Source organism: Carcharodon carcharias, chromosome 7 (assembly GCF_017639515.1).
Source record: "Carcharodon carcharias isolate sCarCar2 chromosome 7, sCarCar2.pri, whole genome shotgun sequence".
NCBI lineage: Eukaryota > Metazoa > Chordata > Chondrichthyes > Lamniformes > Lamnidae > Carcharodon > Carcharodon carcharias.
Window position 1 is genome coordinate 71838434 of NC_054473.1, and position 13957 is coordinate 71852390.

Sequence of the window (13957 nt, forward strand, 5' to 3'; positions counted from 1 at the left end):
CCGTATGACTCTTCAACAGAACTAAGGAAAAATAGAAGTGAGGTGAAATATAAGCTGATTTAAGGTGGGGGGGGGGGACACAAGTAGAGCTAGATAGAGGGCCAGTGATAGGTGGAGATAGCCAAAAGATGTCATAGACAAAACCTCTTTGTCCTTAGACAAAAGGACAAAGAGGTTTTGTCTATGACATCTTTTGGCTGTCTCCACCTATCACTGGTTGTCTATCCAGCTCTATTTGTCCCACTCCCCTTAAACCAGCTTATATTTCACCTCTTTTCTACTTTTCCTTAGTTCTGTTGAAGAGTCATACAGACTCGAAACGTTAACTGTGTTCCTCTCCACAGATGCTGCCAGACCTGCTGAGGTTTTTTCCAGGTATTTTTATTTTTGTTTCACAGAAAAACTACCATGTTCTTATTCAAATGGTGTCATGGGATCTTTTGCGTCTAGCTGAGGGGACAGATAGGGCCTCTGTTTAACATCTAATCTGACTACTGCATCTCAAACAGTGCAACATTCCCTCAGTCAGCCAAGGTTGTACACTTAAATCCCTGGAGTGGGACTTGAACCCACAGCCCCTTCTGATTCAGAGGTGAGAGTACTACAGATAATACAGGCACAACAGTGAAAATACCAGGTGACAAACTGGTATTGGAGAGGTGTATGTATTGTTTTGAGTAAAGTCAAATTGGTTCAGTTTGTTGCACTTTTGACTGAGTCAGATGGTGATTGGGCGACCTTCATTCCAGGCTTCAGCACATAACCCAGGCTCGCATTTCAGTGCAGGACTGAAGGAGTGCTAACCTGTCAGGGTTGCCTTTCAGGTTGGGCCATTAAACTGAGGCATCCTCTGCCTGTTCAAACAGGCTCCATGAGACTAGAGGAAGAGAAACCGAATGTCTAATATTCTTCCCCCAACCAATACCACCAGAAAAAGACATAAATGCCCACTCACTGACCTATATTGGCTCCCAAGCCAGCATCACCTCAATTTTAAATTTAACTCATCCTCGTTTTCAAATCGTTTCATAGCCTCACTCCGTCCCCATCTCTGTAACCTCCTCTGGTTCTACAAACTTGTGATCTTTGCGCTCCTCCAATTCTGGACTTCCAATTTTAATCACTTCACCATTGGTGGCTGAGCCTTCAAGTGCCTAGGGCCCTAAGCTCTGGAATTCCATCCCTAAATCTCATTATCGCTCTTGCCTCCTTTAAGAAGCTCCTTAAAACGTACCCTATTTGACCAAGCTTTGAGTCACATGTCATAATATCTCCTTACATGGTTCAATGTCAAATTTTGTTTGATAATGTTGTGAAGCACCTTGGACCATTTTAAAGGCACTATATAAAGGCAAGTTTTTGTTGTGGCTCTTTGTGGTAAATTGCTGAGCACAAGTTCACTGTTACATATGCTTTCAAAATTCTTGACTTTGCCTGTAAAGTAATATACTGATCATGAATTACTTTGGGCTGTCCTGAGTAAGTGATAATGGGCTAAAAGTTCCATTTCTTTCTTGCTTGCTTGCCATTTGTTTTTTGTTGTCTACAGAAGTATCACTTATTTGTCTGCTCAGTCTTTTAAAATATATTTACCATTGTTTCTGAAGCATTCAGCTGGGGTTAAATGAAGAACACTCCAGGCCTACCTGTCCCATTATCAGGAAGCTTATTTCAAGAAAACCTCATCCAGGCTCCATGATTCACCTTGCCAATTTATGGTTATGTATATCCATCCAAAACTCCGCCCAAGTACCCCACCAAACAATTTCTACTAGGTGTGCACATGTCGCTTCAAGCAACAAAGGAGAACAACCCCAACAGTCAAACTTGGCTGCAAGAACAACCACACCTGCACCCCCCCACCACCCCAACCTTCCGCTTCCCCTCCCTCCAGCTCCAACCCTGTAGCATTGGCTCTCCCAGCTCATCAATGATGAGCAAGGACTTGGGAAAAACCATTCAGGACTGAGATGAGGAGAAATTTCTTCACTCAAATGGTTGTGATTCTTTGGAATGCTCTACCCCAGAGGGTTGTGGATGTGCCATTGTCGAATACACTTAGGGATGGGATAGGTAGTTTTTTGGGGAAGTAAGGAATATGGGGAGCGGGTGGGAAAATGGAGTTGAAGTCCGAGATCAGCCATGATTGTATTGAATGCTGGAGCAGCTCGATGGGCCGTGTGGTCAAGGGCAGCAGATAGATGGGAACACCACCCCTGGAAGTTCCCCTCCAAGCCACTCACCATCCTGGCTTGGAAATATATCTCTTTTCCTTCACTGTCACTGGGTCAAAATCCTGGAACTCCCTTCCTAACAGCACTGTGGGTGTACTTACACCACATGGACTGTAGTGGTTCAAGGCAGCAGCTATCACCTTCTCAAGGGCAATTAGGGATGGGTAATAAATGCTGGCCTCGCCAGTGACACCCACATCCCATGAATGAACAAAAAAGCCAATCAGGTTACCATGTCTGTTGTGCTCACCAACTGGCATGGGACGGCTGCAAGGATACATATGCTGAGCAACCAATGATGGAAGTGTGGAGGCATGGTGATTGGAGACCTGATTGGAGATCATGTGATCTCCAGGAACACATTCTAAGAGAGTTGGCAACACTAGTATTCAATCACCAGCTTCAAGGTGGGGAGTAAAACCACATGCAAGTTGGAAGAACTGGGGGGGGGGGGAAAAAGTTTGGGTTTTTTCCACCATGAAAGTCATTCAGCTTTCCTTTCCCTCTCAAAGACGCTTATTTAATTTGTTCACTTCCCAGAGACTAAAGCAACCAGAGTTACATCTAGCTGGTAACATTCAAGATTCAGTGGCAATTGTCAACTTTTCATGATTTTAAATCTTAAAACAAAAAGGAAACTCGGAATGCAACTAACTATGTTACTGGGTCAAAATGAAATGCTGATCTCTATCACCGTTATACACAGAACATCAGCAATGGAGTTTTCTGGATCAGGGCGAAGGGGAGAACAAAACAATTCTATAATGGCAGGTGAACTTTTGCTTTGCTCAGAAGCACAATTCCTGTTCTCACGGAGATGCACTGATGACTGTCATGCAGAAAAACTGTAATTCCCTGACCAGACTGTGGCTCAAACAATTAGCACCACAGGATAGGATTCAACTGCAAAGGAGCTCAAGGAAACACCCACTCTCAGGAAAACAATTGCTCCATTGCTCACTAAGTGAAATATATTTTAAAAAACTACTTAGCCTCAATGTTGGTACTGCATTCATTAAAAAGTACCTTTGCTTACATATCCGACAACCTAAACTTCCCACCTCACTGTGCTTCTCAGACCAGCCCACACTGCATTGCCAATGCATCACAGAAAAGAAAGCTCTGCTTTCTCCACGCCATCATCCACCCCCTCACCCACATCCACTGGCAATTACTGCTGAAGGTCACACATCAGCTGAGAGGCCAGAATTCCAGGAAACAAGCTGAGCTTATGTAACTGCATGACAAATGCTGGCAGCAGCCCAAGAATCGTGCAGTTAGCATGGGCGGAAAGTAGGACAACCTTCAGCAGTTACATCACCCTCCATTCGTTTTCCCCCTTCAGGAGAGAGAAAGCTTTCAACAACCTGGGGATATAATGTGAATCAGCTGCAACAGCTGTAAATGCTTTGCAATGCAGGCAGTGGCCTACTTGTGATTTGAATGCAGTAGCGGTGGGAGTGGGGGGGAATATTGTTTGGTGTGATCTTGTGCTTGTGATTTCGGTACCCTAATCTGCACCCGCTGGTTCAAATTTCTGCCTTTGATTCAAGTACAACAGCCTTCTCAGTTGCAAACAAGACACAAAAAAGAGACACTTGGAGGACTTTATTTCCCTTCTACAACTGTTAGAGGCCGAACTAGTGCCAACACACATTCCACTACATAATCTGCCCAAAGCCATGGTTCACAGTTACTGAAATAGAGACACGGAGCAAAATTTCCAGTCTCTCAGCTTGATCACCTTGTTTCCTGAGGATAATGATAAACCCAGCATACAGACTTCAGCTGCACTTACAGGCAGTGTCTGCATCAAGAACCACCTCCTTCATTTAGGACTGTCAATTCATTTTATATCTCATTAAACATGTCTCATCTAGGAGATTAATATCGACCCAATACTTCTTTTCATCTTTGCCCAAGCCATTAGATACTAGCTGCACAGATTTGCTCCTGGAATATATAATTCCTGGCCAACTTTTCAAATTGACCTAGCCCAAGGTTCAACTGAGAAATTGGTGGTTTTATTCAAGTACATTGTTAACATGGCATTTACTTCAGGTTTTTTAAATACTGTAACTCAACCCTCGCAACCCCTACCTCCTAACTTATATTTTTACAATTGGATTTCTTTTTAAAAACATAAAAAAGTGTGTGGTATACATTTGTTTGGGGTGTTAGTGAAGTGGCAGCCTGCTTCTCAAACATGGGAAGTCTCAAGCACTGACTGAGGACTCTTAAAAATTGAGCAGCCTGTAACCATAACCGAATAGGCCAATTACAAAGCAAGAGTGGGGGGAGCTTGGAGCACTGACTGGGTTGGTCTATTCCAAACAAAGGAAGCATCTACCAATCAATGCCACTTTAAGACATTTTTATATACAGGGGATGCAAACTGAATAACGGTTTCAGTGCAAGAAAGCTACCTAGTCAGGGAAATCAAGGGAAAATAAAGATAACATTTCTTTCAATTAAAAATATATACATAAGAATTTAAATGGGAAAGCCCGATTTTTAATGCAGAAAGGACTGACCACAAAATAGCGCAACATCCCATTCCCCAGAAAAAAATCTAAACCCTGCATACTTATGAAATAAATAAATCTTCTCTTTTATGTACTTATCACGTCATCAATTCAAAGCGCTTCACACAGTGATTTAATATTACGCTGCCGTGACACTTGCATGGGTAAACTCTCATTAGGTGTCACCATAGCAACACTAAGCTGGAACTGTCTGGCTTCTCCCAAGAAGCAACTCTTGGGAGATTTTAAAACTGATTCATCCATATTTATGGAGAACGAGCACAGAGGAACAGATAGTGTATAACAAGCAAAGTTGTATCTCAAGCAAGAGGTTCATTTGACATCATAGAAGCTTGGCCAGATTCATGAATGCCATTGGAGCTGCAGGATGAGATTGCAGCATTCAATGCAGTGGAGCTCAAAATACTCAACCGTTTTACCATTGCGGATATGGAGGGCCACGATGGCATAAGTTCAAGCCTTAAACCCAAAACTAATTGACCAAAAACAAAATATGGCATCATTTGATGGGTACCATATTACCATTAATATGCAGATTCTTAGTTCATAAATGGTTCAGCACATTACGGTGTGGTCGTAAATATCCTAAGTGGATACCCCCCCAAATATACTGGAGTTCTTTATTAGCTTTCAATTTTAAAAAAAATAAACAATTTCAGCAGGGCTGGACACTTTACATTTGCAGCTTGACTTTCAATTTAGGGGGCTCCTTATCATCAAATCCTCAAAAATTTAACAACTGACAGCACTTGCATCAAGGAACTGGAGTAGGCCATTCAGCCCTGAAATCTGCTCTGCTAATCAATTAGATCATGGCTGATCTGCACCTCAAATCTATTCACCTGCCTTCACTGCATATACCCTGACCTAACAACATGTTGTAATGAAGAACTGATGGAAACCTGCTAGATGTGGTTCTGCCCTGAAAGGGGCACTTCACTCCAAGTGATTTGATGAACCAATAACTATCAGAGGGAGGCACCTGCTATGGCAATAGAACATTATAAAAGGATGATCAAACATTATGCAGAAGCACTACGGCAGCAATAATAGAGCAAAAAGCAATGGAGTAACAAGTGTAAATAAAAATGGTCAACCTCTGCCACATCCAATTCATCGTCAAATGCAATGAGCTGTCAAAAAGAGGAGAGAAAACAAAGAAGGAAGTTGAGAGTGAGAATCATTAGTACACAGGTCAATGCAGTTTTTTTTACTTAAAATGAAGGTTAGATCAAGTTTAGTCAAAGCTTAGTGAACAGGAGAGCAAGAGAATTTCAGTAAAAACCATCTTCTGTTTTCACAACATTCAGGAGAACACAGACCAATATGCAATGACTCAACTAGGGGACACTTGTTTGAGTCAAAATGTAAATTCTTAAAGGTAAAACCATGTCAGGAGCTCTAAACTGCACCATCACCAGCGCTGGCAAAGACTCGTTGTTTGAGGCAATGATATGAGATGGAATTAAACTTGACCCAAGACACAACCCACTCTCTTGGTTAACTGGAATCACACATCATCAATCCCACATAATGTCGGGTGGCTGTGATGCAAGAGTGTATGTTTTTTTCCAAATCTTGCCAGCTATTTTGTGCTGTAGTTAGGGAAGTGAGCAAATGAATGTGGCTCAAGTCATTTGATAACTCCCCCAAAAACACTCCTCCCAAAATCATCAACCACAGTGTTGAATACTAATAGTCACATTTTACAGAAAGGTATTTGTCATAATAAGTTCAAAGCAGTTTGTTTCAAAATGTTTATCCTAAAAAAGTTAAATTGGAAAGGCTTTAACCTCAATTGTAAAATGACTGCTACTCAATTGGCCTCACCAAAATTACTGCTCTTGGACCTTGTTCAGATTGAAAAACTAGACAGGGCTTTAGTACTTGCCAGTGAGAAATTCAAGAGTCACTTCAAAAGAGGTTAATGCACACTTTATTGTCCTTTGCTTATATTGGAAGCTGCACAAAGTTTGCTCAGACTTTAAAACCACGTGCTTTTAGATTGATAGCCTAATGTATACTTTGATATAATGCTCCACTGAACAACAAAATACTAATGCTACATGTCACTGGATGCATAAGAATGTATGTTTGTACAGTGCTACTCTATTTTGTGTAGCCTTCATCAGTCTGCTCTAAATCTGCCCCCTAGTGGAGCTAGGTTTTTCTTACTTCATCCAGAGTCCACATTAAAATTCACATGAAGGTGACACTACTCTCTTCATTTTACCTGTAGTTTGTCTCCAGACCTTCAGTGCAAAAACAAAAGCATTAGTTCAAGCACTTTGTGTCATACGTCCCCACAGGTCAACCTTCATGGTGGGTTTGTAATATTGATGTTAAGGGTGGTGCCACTACTCCCTTCAACTTCCACTTGCTTTTCTCTTCAGACATTGCGTGAAAAGAAGCGTTGTTTCAAGTCATTTATTTTGCAAATGATCTTTGATGAGGAGTTTGCTAAAGAGTCAGCATTTCATTGTTGAGAAGGAGTCGTGAATGTTGAGGATCAAACCTGAGAATTTTTTCCAGCTAGAAGCTTACCTCATGAATGCTCAGCACTAGTTTTAGCACAATGCTTCCCATTCTCAAAAGCAAAATTATAATAAAGAGTACCTTCCCTTTACCTTTACAAATTCCTTGCATAATCGATGAGAAAAATTCCAATGAATATCTAAAACGTCTTAGAGATTATAGTGGTTTTATTCTAGCATCAACAGACGCTCTGATTCATGAATTAATGTCGAATTTGATATATATTTATTAGAATTTGATAGCACTAGAAAAATCAGAGTGAGAAAAATCCTACTTTCAGTTCTGCATAAAAGTTGCCGAGTTCCTCTGCTGCCTATAGATATTTAAAGTCATGGCACAAACACTACTCACTCTTTAATTCCCAAGCAAGTACAAAAGGACCCTGTGCCAAGGTCCCCCTTCTCCTATAGATAAAACTGGCCAAGATAGGCAAAACATTTTGTGAAGGTACATAAAATACAAATTCCATATTAGGCCAATGATTCAGAGAGCATTCGAGGACCAATTTATGGTATGTAAATCTGGGCAAACATTCATAAATAAGTTTGACATAAAAATCTGGGGAACAAAAAATGGACTCACGAACTCTGCCTCTGTCTGGGTTTTTTGAATGGAGTTCTCCACATACCATAGATTTTGATCTAAAGTCAATGTAGCCTATCTCAGGTGGGGAGACAGTGGAAAAAGGAAGGGACGGGAAGGGAGGAGGGTATTAGTCTTTGCAGATGTTGCATCATCCAAATGCATGTATTTTCTTCCTATCTTTTCCCCCCAATCTAGACATTGCTCCTGCACCACCTCCAATGCTTTTTGACCAGAAAAGTGCATCTAGTACATTCAACAAATATGATCCCTTGCCATTTAAGTGTAATACATTCTTTATGCATTTTCCCCAATAAACAAACAATTGTTTCTTTCCACAAGACTGACTCAATTGCCCCATTGCCTCTTAATTTCTTTACATGACAGTCATTACCTTATTTTTAGCAACACCACAAACATTCAGGCAACTGGAGGGGAAGGTCAATCCTCAGCTTTGCAAAAAGGGAAGAAACCGAAATAAAAAACTTAAATTTGACCAGTGAAATTATTTTCTCTTTGCCACATGATCTCTTGACTAGCTTCAATTTTGTTATAAGTCACAGCAAAGATTGCGGTTCTGCTCCGCTCCCAATGTTTTATTGAAACAAAGATTGCTCCATTCAGCTGGGATTAATTTGTGACAATCTGCTCCCTGTCCTGAATGAAGCGCTTCTCAAATAACTCCAGGCCTGGCATGGAATCTCCATCCAGCTGCCAGCAACAATCTTAGTGCTTGGTTTAGTAAAACCCAAGCTTCTATTTCCGTATGCCATAACCAGCTGACTAGATATTCAGTAGATTTGAGGTTTTTCTCCACGTTGTAGCTGAATGTCCTCCCCTCCTGTGCCGTAATGGCTCAACTCAGCTATGAGCAAACCTCTGTGCAACAGCGTTATCCTGGTGCTAAATATGGTAAGATGATGGAATGCTGAGGCTCCATTGACAGCATAATCTTCAGAAGTAATACAGGAAACGTTCCATCCCAATGCTGTTCGGATAATGGCCAACAGCTATCAAGCCAAGCATTTTCCTGATCTTTCTTCTCAAGGGCAAAGGTACCAACGATCTTCAAATAGTCAACGATTTTAAGATAGGCTGTTCAATAGTACTGATGACCAAAATGACTATTCACCTATTACACCACTTATTGCATTTATAACAATACAGGCCACCAACATTTTGAAAGCATCGCTTCAGGGAAGTGAACAACCACAAGTCAAACTTTAAACAGGGAATGATGCTCAAATTTATTTTACTAAAAGTGAAAGATGAAACTCCAGGAATTAAATTCAACAAGGTTGTGACTATTCAGTGTAGCGTTGTCATGGTGCAAAGACAATATTCCCATCCTGATTGTGTACGTGATCACCTATCAATACGCTTAGTTTTTAAATGAGACATGTAACAATCTTGGCTTTAAGATGATTTAGTCAGTAGAGCAACAACTATTTTGGTTGAAGTCTATTCCAGATAAAAAAGCTGTGGGAGAAAGCTGGTCATGCTTGTAGTTTACTAATTCAGCATCTGTTTTTTTGTCCCGCAGTCAAGGTTTAACTTGAAGTCGATCAAAAATACATACTTTCCATCCTTTTTGGCAATTCATCAACCTTCTCAGCCTATTTTATTCTCTCTTCTAATGAGAGTGTTCAAAAACCAATGGACAGGAGGTAACCCTTAGCCCTACAACGTCCACGTTAGTTCTTTGCTAGAACAATTGAAAACTACTCCCAATGCTTTGCTCTCTCCCTATAAGCTTATATCCATTTGCATTATTGAGAATTCCAAAATCCAGGAATCTGTATAACTTCTGTCTGGTTTGGCAACAAGGTACTCAAAATAGTACACACCACTTCAAATATGGTCTCAGCAAAAAGTTACAGAATTAAAATAATCTGTTTTTACTAAAATGCTTTAGATGTAACACAATGATTAATAGTCTTCTCTGACATAGGCATCACTTTTATTGAATATTCAGTTGATGATGAATAACCACAGCCATGTCTTATCCTTCCCAACTGCATACAAATTCACTGGGTTTTTGTTTTCAAGACCAATGTGCGGTGTCATATTCTTTTTCATGTTAAATAGAACTAAGGAACAGCAAAAACTTCCAATTTATTCAGATTTGTTAGAGCAATTAATCCTCTTAAACTGGTCAGCGAGCAACAAGAATCTGGTGCCATCAGCAAGTTGGGGTAATACTTTGAACAGTATCAGCTTCCATTTAGATTTATGAAAAATAATTTTGCACAATGCAACAGTAAGATTCTAATTGAAGCCTCCCAAGTGTCTTGTACAATTTCAGAAATAATTTCCCTGGTTTCTTTCCATCTGTTATTTGTCCAGGCATCAAAGGAGTGTTTTTCAGCTGAGCCACTTTCTGGGCAAGAGTGAATGTTGCTGTAAAATGATGGATTTTTTTTTTTGCAGATCAGAACACAGCAAGTGAAGGCCAAAATTCTAGACCACCAGAAACCAGATTGGAACATCACGTAACAGCAGTTCTTCGATTTTCTCCTAACATCTTGATCTTTGTTCAGCAGGTGACAAACTTCAGAAACCAAACCTTCGTGAAATAAGAAACCTTTATCTGTGCTGAAGATACAACAATCATTCAATATACTAGACAAGGCAGTCAAGGACGACACCTACTTGTTTCTCAGAGGTTGAATGTTTCCAGTGAGTTTATGACAAAACTGACAATATGTATGGGAGGGAATCCACATTTAACTTTCCTGGAATGTAATTCTTGTGCAAGTTTATGGAGACAGCTGGTTCGCTATGTTCTTAAATTATTCAGAAAGATAATTGCTCAGCACATGAGAAACCTTTTAGTCTATCCAGTGTTTATAGTTATCTTTCAACATGGAGAGGAGACAAATATTGTTTAAGATTGCTCACCAGCCAGGCATCCATGTTAGCAGGAACCCTGTTTTACAGCCTAATTCATTTGTGGGATGTGGGTTTCGCTGGTTAGGTCAGCATTTATTGCCCATCCCTAGTTGCCCTTGAGAAGATAGTGGTGGTGGCAAGCTGCTTCCTTGAACCACTGCGGTCCATGTGGTGTAAGTATAACCACAGTGCTGTTAGGAAGGCAGTTCCAGTGACAGTGAATGAACGGCAATATACTTCCAAGTCAGGATGGTGAATGGATTGGAGGGGAACTTCCAGGTGGTGGTGGTGTTCCCATGTGTCTGCTGCCCTCGTCCTTCTAGATGGTAGCAGTTGTGGGTTTGGAAGGTGCTAAGTGGCTTGGGTGAGTTCCTACTAGTGCTTTCAGGGCCTTCTCGCTTGGATCTCTCTTATAAATAATGAGTGAAATGCTTGGCTTCAATGACAGGTCCCATCAGTGATGTTAGCCTCAAACCTGCCCAGCGTTGTTCCACTCTTGCTTTCCATTTGCTGACAGTGCAGCATTATAAACAGTGTCTCAAAATATGTTTCAATTTGCTTCTGCACACTGTGGGAATGCCAGAGAGCACCCATCAAATAGTTGGTGCTCATCTGGGTCAGTAGTAGGGCTGACGTTGATATGAAAACAGCCTTTCTGCTTTGAATGAAAAGGCTTCATGGGATACATCTTAAGCCTGGTGCACACCTAATAGCGATCTTTGTCGCAATTGGCGCAGTGGTAACTGTGTGTTCCGAGAATGCTGTGACGAGAATGCTGTGACAAGAATCATGTCTGATGATGATCTGGTCCAGCTAGTGCCAACTGTCCTGATCCTGGTTGTCTCCAGGACACCTTGTGATATGGCTTGCTCCAAAAGAAAATGTTAGTTACACAAAGCTCGCAGCAGCAGCAAAGCTCAAGTCAAAGCCGCAGCTGTTATGCCCAGGCTGAGTAAGTGTGCATGTGGAACAACAGCAACCTGAGAACACCAAACTATGAGTCTACAAAGCCTGCATCCTCAGTGTATTCCTCTACAATAGCAAGGCATAGATAACATATGCTAGGGAGGAGGAAAAGCTGCACAGTTTTCACTTTCACAGTCTCAGATGTATCCTTGGCACCTCTAAGCTCCTCCTCACCAACTCTAAGCTCCCGTGGCATGCTAATTCTATCAGCATGCACTTATTACTAAGACAATGACCCCAGCTGCACTGGATCGGCCACTGTCATTGGATGGATGACGATATATCCAAAAGATAATGGCACGAATCTTCCAAGGAGCAGCAATCACCATTGGATTGCTATTCCTTTCCTACTTTTCTTTATCACGACAAAGTTTTGCATTTCTGGCCAGGTCTTTCAATTCCAGCTTCTTCAGAAATGTAGAGTGGTCTTCCATCAAACTGCTTCCTCCTAGCACTGGATCATCAGGGAAAGATAAGCCACAGGCCCTTTTTATGGCACTAGCTACCATTCTGTTAAATTTTCACTAACACACTGAAAAGCTTTGGGACATCTAAACAACTTTTCAATGAGTTAGTATAGGAGGAGAGTAGGTAGGGTGGCAGCGAGCTAAGTGGGTAGGGTGGCAGCATGGCAAGATGGGTAGGGTGGCAGCATGGCAAGATGGGTAGGTCTGTTGTGGGTTGGTCGGGTCGGTGGGGAGGGGGAGGGGGGGGGGGGGGGGGGGGGGGGGGGGGGTGTGGTGCAGCACCGAGGAGGGAGGTCAGGTTCATGGGGCCAGCCAGGAGTTAGACTAGGATTTTTGCATATAAGATTTCCTGGGGCACTATCCAGGTGAAAAGTTGAGACTGTCCAAAATCTCCAACTCTGACTCAGTCGAAGACTTTTTTTTGGTGGGTCCCAGGGAGCAGGGAAATGCCCATCAGAAGTTTAAACTTCCTGGGCAATTCCCACATTGCATTGGAACTTCTGTAGGGTCCTGTGGTGCTTCTGTTGGTGGGGGCTGGGAGAATGGGGTTTCTGACTATCAAGACTGGAAGATCTGGGCCCTTCTGTATGATGAACTAGCCACTGAGTCACAGCATGCTGGATGCTCATAGCTCCACTTCAACCTGCAGGTGATATATGAAGATGGCGGACTGGGAAACAGCTGCTCACAACTGTGACCTCTGAAGCAGCTTGGAAGTGGCAAAGTGAAACACATAGCTCAGCTGGCCAAGCAGAGAGCCCAGAGAAAACAGAGGCCAGTGAATCCTACACCCCTCAGCAGGAAATGTGGCAGAGACTGCCATGCCAGAGTGGGCCTCCTGAGTTAGACTAGGCGATGCTTAACACAGAGCTCACGAAGGCTCACGATACAGAAGGCTGCCAAAGAAAAAGGGTGGCAGCCAGACCTGTCCAACCTTGAAAGAAAGCATTGTGATCTTTTGTCTCAAACATCAATCCCCAGCAGACCTTAGGTACTTTCCATCAAGCTGTACCACCGAATAAATGCCCACATTAGGTACACTGAACTCTGCATTATATTATCTATAGTGTTATGGACACTAGCTTAAAGTTGCACTTACTACTTTTGTGTCTGAAGAAGCGTAAATTAGTTTTCTACTTTAAATGTGAAATCAGATGTATTAATTTCCTGCCATGCTTGAATTTACATAGGCTTTACAGCACAGAAAACAGGTCATTTTGCTCAACTGGTCCAAGAGCCACATGAGCGTCCTCCTAACCTATTTCATCTGCCCCATCAACATATCATTAGATTCTTTACTCTCTCAAGTACTTATCTGGTTTCTGTGCAAACCCAATTATGCTATTCATCTCAAATATTCCAAGTTGTACTTTCAATAAACCTCAGCCCAAATTTCATGTCAAACTGTTATATTTGTGGGACATTCAAATGTTTAGTGAACATGAGAGGGATTGCTTCAATTCCAGTAACAAGGATTTTCTTTTATCCCTGGACTACACTACATTACAAGATAGCGTGTGCAGGTTAGCTCTTACTTCACTTACTTGCTGCCAGTGTTCCCTTATGGATTGGTTCTTGGCATAAGTAACCATTAAAGCTGTAAAGTCCTAACCAGGTGACCACCAAATTCAATGTCTAAACTTTTAGCAGTTTCTTGCAGGAGCGATTACAAGGTAGTCAGTCCTCAGGTATTTCTTTGAAACATGGCATGCTATAATTTTGTTATGCAATTTCT

The 13957-nt window shown here is 41.7% G+C and overlaps 1 protein-coding gene across 7 annotated transcripts in view; it reads right to left on the reverse strand.

Annotated features, from left to right (window-relative positions):
* The window catches only part of itpr1b (inositol 1,4,5-trisphosphate receptor, type 1b), a 492964-nt gene that overhangs the window by 225552 nt on the left and 253455 nt on the right, over positions 1-13957 (reverse strand). For 6 of the 7 annotated variants that reach the window (XM_041191125.1, XM_041191131.1, XM_041191127.1 and 3 more), the window contains one exon: positions 5878-5913. The exons of the other annotated variant lie outside the window; for it this stretch is intronic. In XM_041191125.1, coding sequence (XP_041047059.1) covers positions 5878-5913 — 36 coding nt within the window. The remainder of the gene's footprint in view (positions 1-5877; positions 5914-13957) is intronic. 7 annotated transcript variants of the gene reach the window in all.